The following is a 24,744-nucleotide window of genomic DNA, read 5'->3' as shown; positions in this document are numbered from 1 at the left end:
GAGGAATTCAAACAAGGAGGAATCTGGCAACTAATTTGATAAGAAGGTGGTAAAGCAAAGACAGAAGTCTAATTATGGATCTAAAGTTGCAGTTAAAGCTGGGCACCGAGGGAGACCCCCAAATTGAGAAGCTAGGGTAAGATACTCATTTGAGAGAATTGATGATGAGCTGGTATATTGTGTACATCATGTTTGTGTAAAAAGGAGGATACCCAGTTGAGTATGTCCAGCAGGCCACTGAGAATCAGATCTGGAGGTTAAGAGAAAGGGTATGGATGGAAATAGAGATTTAAGGGATTTTTGCCATAGTGGGAGTTAAAGAAATGGCAGAGGATAAGTTCACCAAGGGAAAAAATATAAAAGAGAGGAGAAAAACAAAGAAAACCTAACTTAGGGGAATACCTACATTCAGGAAACAGGTGGCTAATGATGAGTGAGCAGAACTTCACAGTGTGTTCAGAGCACTAAGAAGAGAAGTAAGGTAGTCATTAGCATGACCTTCTAGCTGGGGTGGTCAGCGGGGTTGAATATTGCAGAGGAAGGTGGACTTGTTAGTGATCTTTAAAAACACAATTCCGTTGAATAGTGAAAACAGATGCCAGCAGGGGTTAAGGAATGAGTCCGTAGTCAGGAACTGGCACCATTTATAATGCTTTATTTTGCTAAGAGAATTCCTATTTCCAGTGGACCTTTTAACTGGTGTTGTGGAGCTGGGAGAAAATCAAGAAAATAATGCTCATTTAACTAAAAGCCATTTTTTTTGTGATCTGTCAGATATGTAATTTAGAGCAACACGGAGTCCTCCACTCTTTTTTTATTGTTGTTGTTCACTACTGCGAATGCCTTTACCAGAGGCAGAGGTCTCTTAGGGATGTTACCTTAATCCCCAAAGGATTTCGTTTTTATTGAGCTCATCTTGGTTCATAGAAAAACTCCTTCAAAGTTCAGCTCTGCATCAAAAAATGAAACATAACAACAGCCATGTCTTATTGCTGTTGGAGACAGAGTTCCTAAGCAGGAAATTTATTGGGACAAGATTTCTTGCAATCATTTTTATAGTTATAAACCAGTATCACAAGTTACCTGAATAGAATTTTTCTCAAAGACAAAACTCCTAATTGGATACCATTAACAGTTACCAATGGGACACAATATATTGTAGCTATTTTCAGTACCTCATCTTTTTATCTCTTGTTATTAATGTATTACACTCAGGCTTCATCTGTACCTGACTTACTATGGGGCTATCAGAGCAGTTAGCATGTAGCAGGGCTCTGTGCTAGAACAATGCAAACTTTACACTCTTTAATTCTTGTGGCAACTTCACAGAGCTGATATTGTTGCTCCCGTTTCAAAAATGAGTAAAGACTAGAAGAAGCCAAATAACTTACCAAAGATGATACAGCTATTAATTTTCTAAGTCTGGATACCTATATGTTTTTCTTACCCCAAAGCTTATGCTCTCTGCGTGCTGCTTACTGATGGTTCCTCACCCCTCTTCCTTGGACCATATGTACATCGTAGTATTCCAGGAATAGGGGCAGTGTGCTGTTGATGCTGAGGTATCAGGGTTTCTGATAATTAGAGAGGATTTCTTTTGACTTTCTGACTGAAGAATAAATTTGGGTTGATCAATCCCCTCCATCCCATTGAGTTAAAATTTCTTTGAAGTAATGAAGCAGTTGTCTTTTCAGGTTATGGAAGACATGGAAAAAACCAACAGAGAAAAGAAAGGCAAAGGCAAAGGAAAGCTAATTGAAACTGTAGTTTCAAATGTCAGTACTCAATGCAGTGGGCTAAATATGGCCAGGAATTTACATGACGAGACTTCATCAAAGGGCAGGGCAGGGTCTACTCCTGGTGCTTTGTGCATACCGTATTCCTCTCCAGTTTGTTAGAGGAAACGATTGATGACAGTTTCCTAACAGTGGGAGGGTGGCACATAGCATGCATGAAGACAAGAGTGCCAAATCTGTAGAACCTTCATCATCAGCCAAACCTCTCTTCCTCTCCATAGGGCAGTAAGTGTTTCTACCCAGCAGTGTGGCCATAAGGGCTAAGCCCTCCTTACTCTTCAGGATGAAGTCCTGACAATTTAATATTATCCATGGATTTATAAAGCATCAAGAGTTTTAATTGTAGATCTCAGTCTATTCCACTATCAAAATCAATCTATGTATCACACAACAAATTTATTTTATTAAAAAATTGCAAATTAGAGTCAGCATTCCATTATCTGAGTCAGTGGAATCAAGTCATGTATAATCCATAGCAGTAGATAATCTCTAGATAATTCGTAACACTATACTGGAAAAAATAAATTTGTTTCTGTTATATTTTCCTTAGGCGACTATTGAAGTTATCAACCTTTTCCCAGGCATAGATACATAAATGTAAAGAAAAGAGACAGGATGTAGAATTACTTAATCAAGCAAATAGCAATTTGGAATATAGAAATTTTAATAGGTTTTTGTCTGGATCTTTATAGGTTCTCTGGGCTCAGGAAGAACTAATAGTTGTAAATCACCTTTAAAACTGCAGCTATTTCCTCCCCTAATTTTTGTTATGTTCGGCTGTGCCTAATGCCAATGCTCACCTTTTTACACCTGTGCAATATGACTCTACTTGCACAGAAGTCTCATGAGCTCCGGTCTAGGGGTGCATGTGTTACAGCTCAAGGAAGTTTATTCTTGCATATAGCTGATAGCTTTCTAGCATTATCTTTGAAATGCTGTGTTCCCCTAGGTGTCTGTCCTTAGCACTCTTACTTTCTTCTTCTCTAGGAAAGGACCTTAACTCCCATGAATGCAATCAGATGATTTCTAGATCTCTAAGTTCTACTTCACACACTTGCCAGAACTCTTGCAGAGAATGGTTTGTGACATTCAATAGCAAACTCAGATTGAATAATTCAAAACTGAACTCGTTGTTTCCCAAATCTTCTCCTTCTGCCATGATCCCTCTGCTGTTAAAGGAATTATCATCTTCATACCATCTTCATACCATCAGTCATCTTCATAATTCCTTCTTTTCTCAGCCCCCATGTCTAATCAGTTGCCAAACTGTATCCAACCTAAATGCATATCGTGTCTACTTTCACTCCTTTAATCAACATTTTTGAGCTTCTTTGTACTCTCATGCCATGGATTTAGAACATGAGACAGTGTCCACTTCAAGAAGCTCACTCCTTGTAAGAGAAATAATGAAATAGACTATCAATGGACAGTATGATAATTACTAGTTGTCATTAACTAAGCACCAGTTGCTGAGATGGGGAGGAGAAGGTGGAAGCCTTCCACATCCAGGAGGAAGTGATATGTAAGCTACATCTGGAAAGATGAAGAGGAGTGACCTATGTAAAGAGCAGAAGAATGCCTTTAGAAGGTAGAAAAAGTAGTATGTGCAAAGGTACAGAGATGTGAGAGAGCAAGGCCTTTTCAAAGAGGTGTGAGAGTGATCCAGGTACATATTAAGGAGTGCCAAGAAATAAAGCACATTTATGAAGGGCTGTGTACACTGTTATATGAAATTTGGATTTCATTCTCAAAGTATCCTTTCTTTCTTCTTCCCCTGTACATGAACATCTCTCTTATCAGCACTCTAAGCCAACAAATCTCCTGACTGTTCTATCGCTCTCTACTCTTGCCTTTTCTTTCTTCAGATTGCAATCAGAGATGGCACCCCTGTTAGAGTTTAGAACCTTTCTCTTTCCTAATTCTTCACTGGCCTGTATTACCAGATTACACTCATCTTCTGCAACACCCCCCACCCCCCCCACCCCCGTGCCCAAAACGTCCCATGGATCAAGACTGTGACAACTGTCTTCGCCTCTAAGTTATAAACTCTGTAAGGCCAGAGTCTATGGCCCATCAATCTCGGTAAATTTAGAATCCCATGCCCTATACTTTGTACATAGTAGGCTTTTATATATCTGTTGCATTGAGCAAAAGGAATACAGTTTAGAGTCTTTCCACATCTCTTCACTTTCCAAGTGCTTTTATGCACATCAACATAACCACATTGCTGTAATCAGCACCGGCTTTCTTGTCCCTGCCAGCAAGTGTTCCTTACAGCCCAGTGGCTTGTAACATGCCCTGCTGCTACATATCAGCAACAGTCCCCAAACAGAGTGGCATGGGTGTGTACAAACCTTAATGTGCAATGTTTGTTTTTGTCTGCAGAAAATTAAAGGCCTCACTTTTCCCTGGGGTAAAAGCAGGTTTAGAAAGCACTGATGCAGGGCCCCTTGCCAACCTTTACAATTTCCAGGTCTCTACACCTCATTTCACTGACAGGTATGTTGAAAAGGACTTTGAACTAGGAGCCAGAGCTAGGATTTGCGTCCCAGCCCTAACTAACTGGGTACCTGTAGGCAACATTTCTAAGCCTTGATTTCCTCACCTTTGGAATTAGTAATTAGAATTAATTCCAAATGTCCTTATCAACATTCTTTTACTAGTATTTTCATGGTAGCATATCAATCAGTTATCTTGGAACAAAAATCACAAAGCCATCCTGACTTTCTTTTTTTTCCATCTTGACTCATTTAAACAGAAAAGGTGTTATTGGAAGGATATTGAATAATCCACTAAATGGATGGGATGAACACCAGGCAGAGGAATTTGACAGCAACATAGGGTACCCCTATGTTCACATGGGAACAGGGTGATGAGTTTGGCAATTGGTGTCACTGGACACTTCCTGACATTCATCTCTCTGCCAGTAACTCTGATGGTTGCTGTGTCTCTGCATCACTCCCTCTGTGTTCAGAGTCCCACATGTGGGCATCCAATTGGCTGAGCCCAGAATAGATCCTGTAGAAGAAAAACACAGTTGAGGACATAATATTTAGAAAAGATCATTTAAAAGGCATGTTATCTATCCAGGCTTCTAGATAATGTAAATTCCTATCACTGGAACAAGTTAGATCCCTAGATTACATACAAGACTACACTGCTTTAGTCTCTTGCAGAACAACATTCACCCAATTGCCTGCAAGGTAAATTCTGTTGTGACTTTCTGGGGGAACCTACTGCAATAACATAGTCCATTATGATACTTAGAGTATGCTGTCATAGATCTGATGTGAGAAATAGCTTGCACAAATTTAATCAGAGGAAAACTTTCATCTGGTCCTATAAGAACTATGTAAGTTAGCATGTTCTGCTCTTCACATTGGCTCTTAGCGAAGAAATCAGTGTGGGGCTCTCTACAGCAACTGTCTTTGCCCTTGTAGTTATCATTTCTGTTTACCTTCTTTTGTTTCTGGTTGTTGATTTTGTAAAGCTCCTCACATTCTTTTTGAAAGAAGGAATAAAAGAGGGATGGGAAATAGGGAGAGATGGATGCCAGCCACCCAGTGAACAGAAGTAACCATGGCAGAGAAGTGGCTGCATCCATCATAGCAACAGGCCTGACAATGAAAACCAGTCCTGAATTCTCTTACCTAGGGCAAACTAGTCTATTTCTGCAGCCACCTGTCCACTTGGTCTAAATATGGTTGAAAACAGTGTCAACAACAAAGACTTTCACACCTCTCCCCTCATGTATTTACATGAACTGTTTTATCTCCTACATAAAAATAGCATGTGGGACATCAGCTACTAAAAAGAACATAAGTCAACAATGAGACATCAGCAATGTCATCCATCTACTATGGATTATTGTGGATACTGAGTTGCTAACTATCCAAATGATATTCAAGTATTTCATCACCTGCTTAATCAAGCTGCAAAATAAGGAGTTAGACCACTTCAACTCCAGTGATTTGATTATGTGGTAAAGAGAGTGGTGCATAAACATTAATCCTGGGAAATTAATTCATGAAAATTAGCTGAAGATACCCCTAGAGGCATGTTTTGTATCTATTTTTGCATAAAATGTTGAACTAACTACTTACTGAAGGTGTCTTGGGGGAACTAGAATGATTATGCATGATTCTGTAGTTATCTAGAGAGAATCATGAAGAGGCCATGAAGTGACCTGAAAATGCATTCTGATTAAAGCTAAGTCTTGAACAGGAAAATTGCTTTGAAATAATTAAAGTTAAAATTGTTGGTAATGAAGGAAGCACTTGTCCTAGAATGAGGACTTTAAAAGAGAGTATCTCATTTTGAGTCTTTCGTAAAGCATATGGCTTTACTTTTTCATTGCAAAATATTAGGTTGTATAAAGCTATCACATTGTCTTAATTTGAAAAATCAGTGGAGGGCAAGGAGGACTTGGAGAATGTTCTAGATAAAAATCTGGCAAGGGTTTATCATGAATGAAGATCTGCCTTCAGGAGAGGGAAATCTTCAGTATCCTTTAGAGCCCACCTAAATGCACCCACTCATGGGGCCTTCCTAAGGGTTGGCCACAGTCTCTGCTCAGGGTACTTGGTTCCTTTGTATGTCTACCTTGTCAGTTTGTATATTGATGGTTTGTTGAAACATCTGTCCTTCCCACCAGATCTTGAGATCCTAGAGGACAGGGGTCATCTTTATTGTGTATATTTCCAGCATCTAGCAGAGTGCCCATCTTGCCCAGGACTAAATCCATAACTCTGGTTATATTTATCCTCTTTGATAAATACCTTTGCAGATATTTAAAGATATTAATATTTTATCTCAAACCTTGGAAGGCAAATGTGTTTCAGAAATCAGATGTTGCAGATGTTGGAAAGGTGATATCAGTGTCTATAAACAATGTCTGTATACAATGTCTATATCATATGTAACATAACACTCCCAGTATAGTCTGGGGAAGTTTCTATAATCAAGCACATTAATTATGCAGCAAAAACATAAAGAGGCTATTGTGAAGTTGCAATAATATAGAGGTACATATATCTTTGCAAATTAATGTTTTCATTTTCTTGGGATAAATACCCAGGAGTGGAATTTTTGGATCATATGGTATTTCTATTTTTAATTTTTTAAGGCACCTCCGTACTTTCCACAATGGCTGTACCAATTTACGTTACCACCAACAGTGCATGAGAGTTCTTTTTTCTCCACATCCTCCCCAACATCTGTTGTATTACTGATTTTAGGCATTTCGACAGGTATGAAGTGCTAGCTCATTGTGGTTTTGATTTGCCTTTCCCTGATGATAAGTGATGATGAGCATCCTTTCATGTGTCTGTTGGCCATCTGGATGTGTTCTTTGGAGAAATATCTATGTCTTCTGCCCATTTTTAACTTAGATTATTTGTTTTTGGGGTGTCAAGTTGTATAAGTTCTTTATATATTTTGGATACTAACCCTTTGTGGGATATGTCATTTGTAAATATCTTCTCCCATTCAGTAGGTTGCCTTTTAATTTTCATGTAGTCCCAATAATTTATTTTTGCTTTTGTTTCCCTTGCCTCAGGAGATACATCTAGAAAAATGTTGCTATGGCCAATGTCAAAGAAATTAGGGCCTATTCTCACTTTAGGATTTCTATGGTCTCAGGTCTCACATTTAGGTCTTTAATCCATTTTTTTTATTTTATTATGTTAATCACCATACATCATTAGTTTTTGATGTAGTGTTCCATGATTCATTGTTTGCGTATAACACCCAGTGCTCCATTCAATACGTGCCCTCTTTAATACCCATCACCAGGCTAAACCATCCCCCCACCCCCCTCCCCTCTAGAACCCTCAGTTTGTTTCTCAGAGTCCATAGTCTCTCATGGTTCGTCTCCCCTTCCGATTCCACCCCCCTTCATTTTTCCCTTCCTACTATTTTCTTTTTTTTTAACATGTAATGTATTAGTTTCAGAGGTACAGGTCTGTGATTCAAAAGTCTTACACAATTCACAGCGCTCACCATGGCACATACCCTCCCCAATGTCTATCACCCAGCCACCCCTTCCCTCCCACCCCCCCACCACTCCAGCAACCCTCAGTTTGTTTCCTGAGATTAAAAATTCCCCATTATCAGTGAGATCATATGATACATGTCTTTCTCTAGGCCTTTAATCCATTTTGAGTCTGTTTTTGTATATGGTGTAAGAAAAGGGTTGAGTTTCAATCTTCTGCATGTAGCTGGCCACTTTTCTCAACACCATTTACTGGGGAGATTGTCTTTTTCCCATTGCATGTTCTTGCCTCCTTTGCCAAAGATTAAATTGACTAAATTAGATTAAAAGATTAATTGATTAAATAATGGGTTTATTTCTGGGCTTTCTATTCTGTTCTGTTGATCTTTGTGTCTACCTTTATGCCAATACCATACTGTTTTGATTACTAGAGCTTTGTAGTTTATCTTGAAATCTGGGATTGTGATACTTGCAGTTTTGGTTTTCTCCTTCAAGATTGCTTTAGCTATTCAAAGTCTTTTGTGGTTCTTACAAATTTTAGACTTACTTCTTCTAATTCTGGAAAAATGCTGTTGGTATTTTGATAGAGATTGTATTAAATCTATAGATTGCTTTGGGTAGTAAGGGCATTTTAACAATATTCTGTAAATCCATCAATGTTTCATAGTTTAAAAGTACAGGTCTTTCACTTCTCTGGTTAAGCTTATTCCTTGGCATTTTATTATTTTTGGTGCAGTTGTAAATGGGATTTTTTTTCATTCTCTTTCTGCTGCTTCATTATTAGTATATAGGAATGCAACTCATTTCTGTTATTGATTTTTGTATCCTGCAACTTTACTGAATTTATCAGTTCTCGTAGTTTTTTGGTGGAGTTTTTTGTGTTTTCTCTATATAGTATTATGTCATCTGCAAAAAAGTGAGTTTTACTTCTTCCTTGCTAATTTGGATGCTAATTTAATTTCTTTCTCTTGTCTGATTGTTATGGTTAGGACTTAACAGTGTTGTGTTGAATAAAAGTGGTGAGCGTGGACGTCCTTATCTCACTCCTGATCTTAGGGGAAAAGCTCTTGAGTTTTTCACCATTGAGTATGATGTTCACTGTGGGCTTTTCATATATGGCCTTTATTATATTGAGGGCTTTAATCATGAATCAATCTTGTACTTTGTCAAATGCTTTTTCTTCATCTACTGAAATGATCATATTGTTTTTATCCTTGTTGACATGATGTGATCATATTGATTTAGCAAATATTGAACCATCCTTATATCTCAGAAATAAATTCCACTTGTTCGTGGTGAATGATTTTTTTTTTAATGTATATTGGATTTGGTTTGCTAGTATTTTGTTGAGGATATTTGCATTTATGTTAATCAGAGATAGTAGCCTATAGTTGTCCTTTTTTGTATTGTCCTTAACTAGTTTTGGTATGAGGGAAAATGCTAGCCTCATAGAATGAATATGGAAGCTTTCCTTCCTCTTCTATTGTTTGGAATACTTTAAGAAGAATAGGTATTGACTCTTCTTTAAATGTTGCTAGAATACACTTGTGAAGCTGTCTGATTCTGGACTTTTGTTTCTTGGGAGTTTTTTGATTACTGATTCAATTTCATTAATGGCTATCAGTCTCTTCAAATTTTCTGTTTTTTCCTGCTTCAGTTTTTGGAGTTTATGTGTTTCTAGGAATATACCCATTTTTTCTAGGTTGTCCAATTTGTTGGCATATAATTTTTCATAATATCTCTTACAATCCTTTGTATTTCTATGGTATAGATCATTATTTCTCCCCTTTCATTTGTAATTTTGTTTGAGTCCTTTCTGTTTTTCTTTTAATGAGTCTGGGTAAAGCCTTTCAATTTTCCTGATCTTTTCAAAGAGCCAGCTCCTGGTTTTATATCTGTTTTAATCTTTAGTATTTCCTTACTTCTGCTGGTTTGGGATTTTTTTTATTCTAGATCCTTCGTGTGTAAGGTTAGGTTGTTTGAGATTTTTCTTGCTTCATGAGGTAGGCAGACCTATACTGGTATAAAATTTCCTCTGAGAACAGCTTTTGCTGCAATCCAAAGACTTTCGTCTATTGTGTTTTCATTTTCACTTATCTCCATGTATTTTTTTATTTCCTCTTTGATTTCTTGGTTGACCTCTTCATTGTTTAGTAGCATGTTATTTAACCTCCATGTATTTGTACTTTTTCCAGGTCTTTTCTTGTCGTTGATTTCTGGTTTCATAGCATTGTAGTCAGAAAAGATGTACTGGTATGACTTCAGTTTTTTTAATTTGTTGAAACTTGTTTTGTGGCCTAATATGTGATCTATTAAAGTGCACAGGGAACATTTTCAAGAAAAGAATGTGTATTCTGCTCTTTCAGGATGGAATGCTCTGAATATATCTGTTAGATCCATCTGGTATAGTGTATTATTCAAAGCCACTCTTTCCTTGTTGGTTTTCTGTTTGGATGATGTGTCTTTTGATATCAGTGGGTGTTAAAGTCTACTCCTATTGTATTACTATTGATTAGGTCTTTATGTTTGTTACTAGCTGCTTTATGCATTTGGGTCCTATATTTACAGTTGTTATTGGATTGCTCCCTTTATGACTACATAGTGTTCTTTGTCTCCTAGAGTCTTTGTTTTAAAGTCTATTTTGTCTAAGTATTGCTACTCCAGTTTTTTTAATTCCATTTGCATGATAAATGCTTTTCCATCCCTTTACTTTGCATTTCCATGTGTCTTTAGGTCTGAAATGAGTTTCCTGTAGGCAATGTATGGATGGATCTTGCTTTTCTTTTTTAAATCTATTCCATCATCCTCTTTTGATTTGAGTGTTTGATCCATTTACATTCAAAATAATTATTGATAGTTATGTACTTATGGCCATTTTGTTACTTGCTTTATGGTTGTTTCTGTTGTTCTGTTCCTTTCTTCTCTTGTTCTCTTCTCTCACAGTTTGCATTCTGCTTGAGGGGACCTACAGCTGCCCCAAATTGAGGCAGGCAGGATTGGAGGAGGTGGATTAGCAAAAGCATGAGGATGGAGGTGTGAGCACACTGTTAGCAAGCTAGGTAGCAAGTGTTGGCACTGGTTCCTGCAGATACCTGTGTGTCTAGGCTGGGCGATGGGGGAGGGAAATGGCTCCTGCCAGCACTTTTCTTTTTTGAGAAATCTTCCGAGGATCTCTCCCCCTCCAGCACATGCTCTGAGATTAGTGAACAAATCACTCTCCTTTTATACCCCAGGCATTTTTCAAACTGCTGCTTCTCTGCAGGCTCCTTGTTGTGCTATCTCTTGAAAGGCATGGACTCCATTTCCTCTAGCCTTCCCTACTCTCCCAGAGCAGAGCCTGCTGATTTTGAAAGTTCCAGGTGTTAAGCCCCACTTACTATAAGAACCCATGAAATTTGGCCCCTCTCGTTTTGAAAGCTAAATATTACAGGAATTTATCTTCCCCATGAGGGTTCCCATGCCTGGGGTGCCTGCTGTGAGGGTCTCTTTCTTTCCTTTCTCCAGGGGAGAATGCCTAAGGTGTCCCTCCCTCCTGTGGACAGTCCCTGCAAGTCCACTTAGCTCCCAGTCATGTCTCTGCTCTTCCTATCCTCTTAGATGTAGCCTCTTCTTTGCATTTAGCTGTGGAGAGTCTGTTCTGCCAGTTTCAGGTTGTTTGCTAGGTAAGTTACACTCATATGGGTGTTATCTAGTTGCATCAATGGGAGGCAGTGAGTCTAGGGTCCTCCTATTCTGCCATATTCTCCAGAAGCCCTTGGTCCTTTTTTTTTTTTTTTTTTTCCAATTTCTTTTTAAGAACCTGATGTTGGGTAGACCAAGACCAGATCTGGATTCCTTGGGCAAAGAGGAACAAATGGATGAGAATTGGGGTGGCTGGGAAAGACTCTATGGAAAATTCGGACTAAATGGGTTTTACAGGAGGATCCCAGAGGTATGAGGAAGGGGATTTCAAACTGGCAATACAGCAATCATCAGAAGCAGGAAGGTGGACATGGCATGTACTGTTGGGTGTACCTTGGAGAAGCCCTTAGAGTAGAACTTGCATACCGAGATATCATGCAGGTAAGTTGGAAAGATGTGGGTGAAAAGGGCTTTGGATGGCAGAGTGGGAAGCTGAGTGATTTCTTTAAACTCTGGCAAATCAGCCCTTCTTTTAAACAGTGTTCTTCCCATTTCCAATATTGTTCCAGTTTGATTTGACTTTCAAAAGTAATTGTGGGTAATTTAATATTATAGAATAAATGTCATCTGCTGCCTTGTTTCTGTGGAAATTTTTCTCCTTACACTGCTCAGTAAATTCATTAAAGACAGATTTTATTTCCTAATAGTGCATTAAAAAAGTGTTTGTATTTTCTTTTTGGAAAATATTTTAATCAAATGAACTTTTGTGCTTCTTCTCATTTCTAATCCTGATCCTCTTCTGACCCTGACTCTAGTTCTGAATGTCTTTTTTAAAAAAGTCTTTGCTCCCATTTACAATCATCATCTTTCTTCTTTCCTGTGTTTTTCCCTCTATCCTACCTTTGAACTCTTGCGCTTTGCTTGTCCTTACCTTTGCAAGCTCTTCCTTCAAGAGAAGGTGTCCTGAAGCCAAGAATTGGAAGGGTGTTCTGTAAACTATAGGCTATTGAATAGGGGGTGGAGGGAACCATGGTAACACAGATCTGTGCCTCTGGCACCTGAAGAAAAGTCTGGGCTCATGAAGGCTGTGTCTACCACATGCCAACATAACTTCTCAGTGGAGCCAATTCAATCAAAGACAGGCAATTCACTGTAAATTTAGTCCATGTGCCCCTTGGCATTGTGTGGGTAAAACAAACTAGTTGACCAATAGTACTGATCAATTTTCAGCTAGTAATTTTTATGTTTCCTAGAGCAGAGGGGAGCAGGAATAGGCAAAGGGTGTGTGTATAATGATCCCCCGGATGCAAAAAGAAAAAAATAGAACTCTTGAACTGAAAAAATAAGAGTTTCAGCTTTACTAACATTTGGTTTTATGGAATGTTAATACCACTACATACATACATATGTATACATATATATATATAATTTTTAAATATATAAATATAGAGGTCAATTCACCAGTATTTTTGCTGTTAGGGTGCACAATCAAAATAGATTATTCTAGATCATTGATTCCCAATCTGTGGGCAACAGAGTTATTGTAAGAGGCCCATTAATATATGTGGAACTATTTTCTCATTCAGCAGACACTAAAAATACAATGATCTGCTAAGGGATTATAATGATTTAATATGATTCTGTTGTGTTCTAAAATTTACTGTAAAGGTGGATTCCTTATGCCTAAAAATGTTGCAAATGCATTGAAGAAGAGACACAGTTACAATGGGACACAAAAGAGCATAGGGAAGAGTCGAGTCCCAGTAAAATACTAGGTTGGTTGGTGAAAGTAATCTAACCTATTAGAAAAATTTTAATCACACCTTAGAGATATTATAGGTTTGTTCTAGATCACTGCAATACAGTGAATATTTTTTTAAATTTTATTTTATTGTTATGTCAGTCACCATACATTACATCATTAGTTTTTGATGTAGTGTTCCATGATTCATTGTTTGTGTACAACCACCCAGGGCTCCATTCAATATATGCCCTCTTTAATACCCATCACTAGGCTAACCCATCCCCCCACCCCCTCACCTCTAGAACCCTCTGTTTGTTTCTCAGAGTCCATAGTCTTTCATGGTTCGTCTCCCCCTCTGATTCCCCTGCCTTCATTTTCCCTTCCCCCCCCTTTTTTTTTAACATATAATGTATTATTTGTTTCAGAGGTACAGGTCTGTGATTCATCATTCTTACACAATTCACAGTGCTCACCATAGCACATACCCTCCCCAATGTCTATCACCCAGCCACCCCATCCCTCCCACACCCCCACCACTCCAGCAACTCTCAGTTTGTTTCCTGAGATTAAGAATTCCTAATATCAGTGAGATCATATGATACATGTCTTTCTCTGATTGACTTCGCTTAGCATCATACCCTCTAGTTCTATCCACGTCATTGCAAATGGCAAGATTTGGGGTTTTTCTGATGGCTGCGTAATATTCCATGTATATATATACACCACATCTTCTTTATCCATTCATCTGTCGAAGGACATCTTGGCTCTTTCCATAGTTTGGCTATTGTGGACATTGCTGCTATAAACATCAGGGTGCACATACCCCTTCGGATCACTATATTTGTATCTTTGGGGTAAATACCTAGTCGTGCAATTGCTGGGTCATATGGTAGCTCTATTTTCAACTTTTTGAGGACCCTCCATACTGTTTTCCAGAGTGGCTACACCAGCTTCCACTCCCACCAACAGTGTAGGAGGGTTCCCCTTTTTCTGCATCCTCGCCAACATCTGTCATTTCCTGACTTACTAATTTTAGCCATTCTGACTGGTGTGAGGTGGTAGCTCATTGAGGTTTTGATTTGGATCTCCCTGATGCTGAGCAATGTTGAGCACTTCTTCATGTGTCTGTTGGTCATTTGGATGTCTTCTCTGGAAAAAATATTTATTCATGTCTTCTGCCCATTTCTGGATTGGATTATTTGTTCTTTGGGTGTTGAGTTTGGTAAGTTCTTTATAGATTTGGATACTAGCCCTTTATCTGATATGTCATTTGCAAATATCTTCTCCCATGCTGTCAGTTGTCTTTTGGTTTTGTGGACTGTTTCCTTTTCTGTGCAAGAGCTTTTTATCTTGGTAAAGTCCCAATAGTTCATTTTTGCCCTTGCTTCCCTTGCCTTTGGCGATGTTTCTAGGAAGAAGCCGCTGTGGCTGAGGTCGAAGAGGTTGCTGCCTGTGTTCTCCTTTAGGATTTTGTTGAACTCCTGTCTCACATTTAGGTCTTTCATCCATTTTGTGTCTATTTTTGTGTGTCGTGTAAGGAAGTGGTCCAGTTTCATTCTTCTGCATGTGGCTGTCCAATTTTCCCAACACCATTTGTTGAAAAGATTGTCTTTTCCAGTGGACATTCTTTCCTGCTTTGTCAAAGATGAGTTGAACATAGAGTTGAGGGTCCATTTCTGGGCTCTTGATTCTGTTCCATTGATCTATGTGTCTGTTTTTTTTTTTGCCAGTACCATACTGTCTTAACGATGACAGCTTTGTAATAGAGCTGGAAGTCTGGAATTGTGATGTCACCAGCTTTGCTTTGCTTTTTCAACATTCCTCTGGCTATTCGGGGTCTCTTCTTGTTCCATACAAATTTTACGATTATTCCATTTCTTTGAAAAAACTGGATGGTATTTTGATAGGGATTGCACTGAATGTGTAGATTGCTCTAGGTAGCATAGACATTTTCACAATATTTGTTCTTCCAGTCCATGAGCATGGAACATTTTTCCATTTCTTTGTGTCTTCCTCAGTTTCTTTCATGAGTATTTTACAGTTTTCTGAGTACAGATCCTTTGCCTCTTTGGTTACATTTATTCCTAGGTATCTTATGGTTTTGGGTGCAATTGTAAATGGGATCGACTCCTTAATTTCTCTTTCTTCTGTCTTGTTGTTGGTGTAGAGAAATGCCACTGATTTCTGTGCATTGATTTTATATCCTGCCACTTTACTGAATTCCTGTATGAGTTCTAGCAGTTTGGGGGTGGAGTCTTTTGGGTTTTCCACATAGAGTATCATATCATCTGCAAAGAGTGAGAGTTTGACTTCTTTGCCGATTTGGATGCCTTTGATTTCTTTCTGTTGTCTGATTGGTGAGGCTAGGACTTCTAGTACTATGTTGAATAGCAGTGGTGAGAGTGGACATCCCTGCTGTGTTCCTCACTTTAGAGGGAAAGCTCTCAGTTTTTCCCCATTGAGAATGATATTTGCTGTGGGTTTTTCATAGATGGCTTTTATGATATTGAGGTATGTACCCTCTATCTCTACCCTCTGAAGAGTTTTGATCAAGAAAGGATGGTGTACTTGGTCAAATGCTTTTTCTGCATCTATTGAGAGGATCATAATAACCACTTAGGAAATTGAAGCAGTCATCAAAAATCTCCCAACAAACAAGAGCCCAGGGCCAGATGGCTTCCCAGGGGAATTCTATCAAACATTTAAGGAAGAATTAATGCCTATTCTTCTGAAACTGTTCCAAAAAATAGAAACGGAAGGAAAATTTCCAAAGTAATTCTCTGAGGCCAACATTACCTTGATCCCCAAATCAGACAAAGACCCAATCAAAAAGGAGAACTATAGACCAATATCTCTGAAACATGGATGTAAAAATTCTCACCAAAATACTAGCCAGTGGGATCCAACAGTACATTAAAAGGATTATTTGTCATACCAAATGTGATTTATTCCTGGGCTGCAAGGTTGGTTGAACATCCGCTAATCAATCAATGTGATACAGTACATTAATAAAGGAAAGAAAAAGAACCATATGATCCTCTCAATACAGTGAATATTACAATAAGGCATGTTAATAGAATACAGTATAATGTAAATATAACGTATGCACTGAAAAAACAAGATTCATTTAAGTTTGTTTTTTTAGATATAACATTATTGCAGTGTACATACTTCAGCCTTTTTTAGAGGATATTTTTTATTGAATCCTCACCTGAGCTTTCAAAAAGTCATTTTTTTTTTGTGGGTAGAGGGTCCTGCCTCAGTGTTGATGGCTGGGTGGTAGTTGTTGAAGGTTGGGATGGCTGTTGCAGTTACTTAAAATAAGACAACAGTGAAGTTTGTCACAACAATATACTCTTCCTTTCATGAACAATTTCTCTGTAGCATGTGATGATATTTGATAGAATTTTCAAAGCTTGGAGTCAGTCCTCTCCAACCCTGCTGCTGCTTTATGAACTAAGCTTATGTAATCTAAACCCGTTGTTGTCATTTTAACGATCTTCACAACATCTCCACCAGGAGTGGAGTCTATTTCAAGAAACTATGTTCTGTGCTCATTCATAAAATGACAAGCAACTCCTCATCCATTAAAGTTTTATCTTGAGATGGAAGCAATGCAGTCACTTGTACAGGCTTCATTTCTAATTCAAGTTTTCTTGATGTTTCCACCACATCTGTAGTGACTTTCTCCATTGAAGTCTTGAACTGCTCAAAGTCATCCATGAGGGTTAGAATCAACCTTTTCCAAATTTCTGTGAATGTTAATATTTTGACCCTTTTTCCATGAATTGTAAGTGTATTTAATGGCAACTAGAATGGTGACTCCTTTCCAGGAGCTTTTCAGTTGACTTTGCTCATATCCATCAGTAATATCACTATGTGTGGCAGCAATAGCCTTAAGAAATGTATTTATTAAAGAAGCCTTGAAAGTCAAAATGAGACCTTGATGCACAGGCTGCAGAATAGATGTTGTGTTAGCATGCAGAAAAACATTAATCTCATTGTACATCTCCATCAGAGCTCTTGGATGACCAGGTGCATTGTCAATAAGCACTAGTATTTTGAAAGGACTCTCTTTTTCTAATCAGTAGGTCTCAATAGAAGGCTGACAATATTCAGTAAACCACATTGTAAATAGATATGCTGTCATTCAGGATTTGTTGTTCCATTTATAGTACTCAGGCAGAATAAATTTAGCATAATCTTTAAGGTCCCTAGGATTTTTGAAATGGTAAATGAACATTGGCTTCCATTTAAAGTCATTAGCTGCATTAGCCCCTAATAAGAGAGCCTGTTCTTTGAAGCCAGACACTGACTTCTCCTCTCTAGCTGTGAAAACCCTAGCTGGCATCATCTTCCAACAGAAGACTGTTTCATCTATATTAAAAATCTTTTCATTAGGGTAGCCACCTTCATTAGTGATCTCAGATTTTCTGGATAACTTTCTGTTTTACCTTGTTCTTTTTCCTTAGGGAGATGGCTTCTTTCCTTAAACCTCATGAACCAACCTCTACTAAATCATACTTTTCTTCTGCAGATTCCTCAAGGAACCTTTCTGCCTTTATAGAACTGAGGGAAGTTAAGGCCTTGGTCTGGCTGTGGCTTAACGGAATGCTGTGGCTGGTTTGAGCTTCTATCCAGACCACTAGAACTTTCTCCACATCAGCAGTAAGGCTGTTCCACTTTCTTATCATTTGTGTGTTCATGGAGTAGCTTTTTAAAATTTCTTTGAGCTTTTCTTTTTCATTTGCAACTTGGCTTTTTGGTGCAAGGGGCTTAGCTTTTGGCCTATCTTGGCTTTTGACATGCTTCCTCACTAAGTTTAAAGATCTATAGTTTGGATTCCCGGTGGGAGACCTGTGACTCTTAATTTTACCTGAACACTTCGAGGCCATTTTTGCATTATTAATTGGCCTACTTTTGATATTGCTGTGTTTCAGGGAATAGGGAGGTCTGCAGAGAGGGAAAGACATGGGAGAACAGCCAGCTCCTAGAGCAGTCACAACACACACAATGTTTATTTATTAAGTTTGCCATCTTATACAGGCATAGTTTGTAGAGCTCCAAAACAATTACAGTAGTAACATCAAAGATCACCGATCACCATAACCAATAGAATAAAGAAGTTTGTCACATTTTGATAATGCTTACATTATTTCATGGACACGTATGAGCAAATGATGTTGGAAAATGGCGCTGATTGACTTGCTCAGCACAGTGTTGCTGCCAAGCTTAATAAAACTAGGTATGCCTATACATGCTTAAGCATCTCTCTTTTTAATAACAAATGCTTTTTTTTTTTCTTTAACATGTTTCTCTGTTTCCCAATTTTGAATGAGTGTTGGCACAGCTTAGGGAACTAGCTTCTGGCACAGTATTCCTTTTTATTCATGTCTGTCTTAGTTTGCTGAGGCTGCCATAACCAAATATCATAGACTGCATGGCTTGAGCAACAGAAAATTCCTCACCGTACCAAAGACTAGAAGTCCAAGGTCAAATGTCAGCAAGTTTTGTTTCTTAATGTCCTAACAAAATTCCAGCCTGAATGGATTAGGACCACCTTAATGGCCTCATTTTAATTTACAACTTTTAAAGAGGTAACAATTTCCAAGTACAGTCCTATTCTGAGGTACTGGGATTAGGGCTTCAATATATGACTTTTGCAGAAACAATACAGCTCATAACAGTCATTTCCTTCTGATCAATCTAGGTGTTTCAGGAAGGTATGTGGGACAGCAATATGATTAAGTTGACCTGATCTTGATTTGTCCATGACAGCTCCATTTTACTGTTATCCTTACTTAATTTAAAAAGTGCCCCCTTTCATGGTCAAAGTGTCTCATTTGGAAAATAAATAATAAGATGGATCCTGATAAAAGAGGTTCAAGAGCCAGAGGGCATACACTTCAGTCTTGGCTCAAAAAAATCTCATGCTATGCCTACGTTTCCTCCACCATGGAGATCATAATAGAACCTGCATCACAGAGTTATTGTGAGGATTAATTGCATTAGGATGCCTAAGTCATTCAGAACACTGCCCTGGGTGTAGTAAGCATGGAATGTAACCCTGAGTAAGCAGAAGGAGGAGGATTGTATTTGTCAGGTGTGATGGTTAATTTTATGTATCAATTTAGATGGCTCTGGTGCCCAGCCCTTTGAAGGTTTAAGAGTGTTTTGGGCTGAGATTTACATTTAGATTAGGAGACTTTGAGTAAAGCATTTTGTTCTCCAATAGGTGGGTGGGCTTCATCCAATCAGTTGCAGGCCTGCATAGAACAAAAGGCTACCCTACCCCAAGCAATAAACGATTTGCCAGCAGACTGCCTTTGAAATTAAACTGAAATTCTTTCCTGAGTCTTCACCGCCTTCTGTCCTTCCCCATTAGATAGATTTTGAACTCCCCAAGCCTCCATAATTGCATGACCTAAATCCTTTAAATAAATTTATTTCTATATATAAACACATATCCTATTGGTTCTGTTTCTCTGGAGGACCCTGCTTAATACAGTATGTGTGGAAACCAAAGCTAGTATAGCTTTTAATTTTTAAGTTATTTTACTTCTGGATTATTTCTGGATTTTCTCTGTCCTGTATTCACTATGCTCTTAACATGTCTGTATACATACTAATAAAGATCTGTGACAAGACTGCTAGAATACATAGGCACTCTGTTTATTAGTCTCTCTTAAAGAAATGCTTAAATTTTGCATACAATACTAATACTCTACATCTGGGAGATTTTTTGTCTTTTTCAGGAAGTGCGTAGTGTACCTAATAAATGTTTGGAATAAAATAATCCTAGGTTTTAGTAAAATGAAGGTTGATTAAAAAAAATTGAATCACCAGGCAAACAAGCAAATATATTGGCAGGAGTCCTGGCAAATCAACCATATGAGAAAAGTTAAACAACTTGGAACAGCAAATAAAGGCTTGAGGAACAACCAAGTAGCAGCTATCAAATCTAAAAAGGGTGACTGAGAGGATGGATACCAGCTGTCCTACAGCTCCACTGAGGCCAGACAAAAACAGATATAGATAAAAACTTCACTATGACAGACCATTTGACCTAGGCTCCTGGCAGTTAACATGGTTGGAATGGTTACATAGCATGTTCCAGAATATAGTTAAAGGATTCTTTAAAATTGGTTAAGTTTGCTTTTTCTGGGTGTGATGCTAAGTGGCAAATTCAGATCCTGGACTTTCACTGAAGTTAATCAGAATCACTAAAAGGAGGGGAGTTATAAAAACCATAGACTCCCTTTCTATGAAGTGTTAGGAAATGGTTTCTAGGAGATACTGGTGAGAATAAAAGCAAGGTGCAAAAGGGAATGCATAATATTCTACCTTTGGTATGTGAGAAAAAAGGGAAATAGGAGTGTATATTTCGGTTTCTTTTTCCAAAAAAGAAAAATATTCTGATGAAAGCAGTTAATCATTTAGAGGTGTGGTAGTGGATAGGAATGTAATTTGTGTATATTTTTTGTATTAGTTTCCCACTGTTAGTATAATAAAGTGCCACAAATATAGTGGCTTAAAACAATATTTTAGAGTTCTGGAGGTCATGAGTCAAATATAGATCTCACTGGGCTAAAATCAAGGTGTCAGCAAGGCTTCATTTATTCTTGAAAGCTCTAGGGGATAATCTGTTTCCTGGCTAGTTTCTAGAGGCCACCTGCATCCCTTGGCCCATGGCCCTTCTCTCATCTTCAAAATCCAGCAGTATAACATCTCTGTCTGAATCTAACCCTTCTGCCTAGCCCATCTGCATTTATGGGTTTTTATGATTACATTTCAGTTCATGGAATGTTACAGGATATCCGTTATCTTACTATCCACTGATTAATCAGCAATCTTAAGTCCATCTGTAACCTTAATCCTCTTTGCTCTGTAGCATTGTGTAGTGATACCTTCTGGGGATTAGGATGTGGACATGTTTGGAGTGTGTGTTAGAGGGGGCATTCTGCCTACCTTACCTTTTAAGAATAATTTTGACTTTTTAACCATGCAAATCTTTATATATTCAAAAATAACATTTAATCAAAAAGGATAACAAAAGACCACTAAAACTCAATACAAATAGAAACAAACCTAACAGTACTTAATACAGCTACACTGTGGAGGAGGAAAAGGACAAATTCCAATAAATATACCCTTAAATGAGATGTATTTTAAGGATTAAAATAGTTGCAAAGAAACTTTGATGTTTACTCAGCAAATTTGTGTTTGGGAGCCAGAGTGCTAACTCTAGAAGAAGAGAGAGAAAAATATGGAATGAGGGAAGGTGAGGGAAAACCCTCCTTAATGAGATGTCTGATTTCAGGCTGGACAGGTATAAAGTATAAGTAAGCCTGCAACATCAAGTTGGTACCAAAAAGTAAGGAAGTGCTCAGGGACTGATGGAGACCTGTCCAAGTTTAACCAAGAACTCATAAGAGATTGTGAAATAAAGAAGAAATATTTGATATTAAAGGAGGCATTTGGGGTTGGAAGGGGAATCACTTTAGAGAAGAATGACAGCTAGTAAATATAAAAGGAATAATAAATTTGGAAACTCACTATTGTAATCATCAATGTAATAACTGATTCAGGGAGGATCATCGATGGATGTTAAAATCATTAGATGGTTTAGAAACCAGCTTCCTTGAGAGACAGTAAAACAATTAGATGAAATGTTGACACAGGATAGTTACATATTTCAAAATATCATCCCACAGATTAGTTATTATAAAAGGAAAACAATTTGTTTACAGAGGAGAAATCTGTTCAATATCACTTTAATCAAGTGATCAAACTTCACATCACAAGAATGGGACACAGATATTTTGTGCCTTCTGATATGACAGAGTAGGAAGAATGCATTATCAAGTACATTGTGTTCTTGCCAAGAACATTTAACTTGAATCTTTTCAGGAGGGGAAAAAATCAAGCAATTATAAATGTGGGCCATCTTACAAGGCAACAGGCCTAAACAAAAATAATGACAATTATGATGCAATTTTTGATCCTTAATTAAGAATTTAAAAAACAGCTATAAAAGACATTATTGGGGCAATTGGAAAATTCTGAATATTGGCTATATATAAATATTGTATTGTTAATAACTTACAATGTATTTATGTAGGAAAGAGTCTTAGAGGGGTAAATTCGGAATGTCAGCAAATTTCAATGGTTCATTAAAAAAGTATATGTATACAGACAGGCATCCAAGGAGAAAGTAACAAAATAAAAATAGTGAATTTGGATGAATAGAGCTTGCTCTTTTTTTTCCCCACCACATTTTCAAATTTGATTTTCAAAGTAATATTCTTTATTGGGCCCCTGGGCTTCTTGATAGCCTTTGGGCTTATTTGTATTCCACGTTGTTGTGAAGTGTGTTTGTTTTTCAAAAAAAAAAAAAAAGTGTTTCTAGTTATCTTTTTAGAGTCCCTCACTTGACATCCAGTTCTTTAATTAACTCTCTGTGCAATGTGATTTCTTGCATGCATATGCTAGTAAATAGAACTTCAATGAAAGCACTTGTCTGTTAATCTCTATGGAGCTCCAATTTATAGGAAAAACATTTGAAAATAAAAAGTGGACCCATAGTATCTGGTTAAGTGTACTTTGTAAGTAAGTTTTTAAATACTATTAACGTTACCGAATAGTAACAACAATAGCATCAACAACAAAAGACAGGTTTGCTGGCATTCTTCTGCTCACTGCAGCTGATGGCCCTAAAATGTCTTTAAGGTCTCCCTCCTTTTCAGGGCTCAGCCGTAGTGTCTCTCTAGTTTCCTTCTCCTAAATGGGCACATATCTGCTGAGGAGGAGTTCTTCGCCATCTGTCATCTTTATACTTGATTCTTTTTCCTTGCTTCCTATCCCCCATTGCTGGCTTTCCCTTAGTTTTCCACCTCCCTCTGTGATCACCAGTTCCCTGTTGCTCCATGTAGTTTCCAAGGAAGGCCTTTAGTCTTACATCAAACTCTTGCTGCTCAGTCAGTAGGTGGGACAATACTTTTTTCATGTCTCTGATTTATCTACAAAGTAAAGTCTCTCTAAAATACTAGTAACTCCATAGGAAATTCCAAGAATGAAAACCAGACTTATGCTCCTTGGGTATATACAAACTGAAGATGGGGGTTAGGGTTGCAGATCCTGGGGTTGGACAGCTCAGCCCTGAAGCCAGCCTCCACCAACTGGTTGCTGTAGGACTTTTGGCAAGTTCTTTAACCAACCCGACTTTAGTTTTCTCATATGCAAAATGGGCGTAATACCTACTTCAAATGGTTGTGAGGATTTAAAGGCATTTAGGTATATAAAGCACCTAGAAATGTGCCATATAAATGTTTACTATTTTTAATCATCATCTTTCCAAGGAATTTCAGACCTGGATCAAATTCTGTCTTTAAGATATTAATGATAATTCTGATAAAATAATTTCTTGCTTTGTGTCTCTCATGGGTTTAGGTTTCCCTAGGACTTCTACATGCCCATGCTACACACATCCTGTGGCCTCCAGAGCGCTGGCAGAAATTGGAATCTGCTCTTCCTCCAGAGCGCCTGCCAGTTCAGAGAGAAGAGGAATGATGGCATGGAGCTCCCTCAGCTGCTGGCATTGGGAGGCCCCCACCACCCATTGCAGAAGGGGTGGAGAGGAGGAGCCTTTAGAAGGGCAAAAAATGATCCACATTAATAAAGAGTTTTAAAATATTACATAGTATTAAATAGCAACTGATTTTGTGTTTAATTGTAATACCCTATTGTTTAATGCCAAAAAAATTGCAGACCTTTGGGAATATGAAAACTTTATTCCCATGTCTTACAGGGAATTTGTTACATATACTTATTCCATCGATTGTTGGTTTTTAGTGCTTGGCTGAAAGAGTATGAAAATTAACATTTAATGAAAATAATTCAGTAATGTCATTTACTCTTGAGAGAACATGAAGAAACATAGTGATGGGAATTATATTGCAATTGACAGTATATACAATGCAGTGACTCCTGGTTAGGAAGAACAGTACACTGTGATGTAAAAATAGTGATTTGCTCAGGTACTGTTTTGGGTATTTATCCTTTAACCTGTACCTCCATTAATAAGGAATATTTTATCTTTTTTTTTTAAGCAAGGAATTAAACTAAGGAGAACCAGTTCCATTAATACTTCCATACAATTAAACCTTTCTTATTAGCCCTTTTAAATCAAAACTTCTGAGCTATCTCTTGCCTGCCTGTTCACATTGATGAATGAAACTATTTATCAGTATTCAGTCACTATTTGGTAAAATGTTCCGAGTGAAATGAAAAAAAGTCAGTCCTTGTTGACCAAGTTTGATTCCCCCCCAATGATTTTCAGTGTTTACATCTGTAAATACTGAAATCACCGATTATAAAGTGGGATAATCACATAATCCTGTAACTGCAGAGGAAAGGAGGTAAATTCCTTCATACAAGTCAAGTCTATATTTATTCTTGCAAATGTGGATGCAAACTTCCTTAGTGGTCAGGAATGCAAAAAGAGTAAAAAGCCATATGCATATTAACAGCAGCTGTTACTAATAATTAGCATTATAGTAGCTCATTCAACAAATATCAGTGAGTACTTATGT

At 37.8% G+C, this 24,744-nt stretch overlaps 1 protein-coding gene across 1 annotated transcript in view; it reads left to right on the top strand.

Annotated features, from left to right (window-relative positions):
* Positions 1-23,848, top strand: part of IMMP2L (inner mitochondrial membrane peptidase subunit 2) — an 875,294-nt gene extending 851,446 nt beyond the window's left edge. Inside the window, 1 exon segment of the mRNA XM_073899084.1 lies at positions 23,603-23,848. Within this exon segment, the coding sequence (XP_073755185.1) occupies positions 23,603-23,722 (120 nt within the window). The 3' untranslated portion in view covers positions 23,723-23,848.
* The last annotated feature ends 896 nt before the right edge of the window (positions 23,849-24,744 follow it).

Source organism: Callorhinus ursinus, unplaced genomic scaffold (genome assembly GCF_003265705.2).
Source record: "Callorhinus ursinus isolate GAN/ISIS: 27379988/994484 unplaced genomic scaffold, GSC_fseal_2.0 scaffold12, whole genome shotgun sequence".
NCBI lineage: Eukaryota > Metazoa > Chordata > Mammalia > Carnivora > Otariidae > Callorhinus > Callorhinus ursinus.
This window is presented reverse-complemented; position numbering and strand designations above follow the sequence as displayed.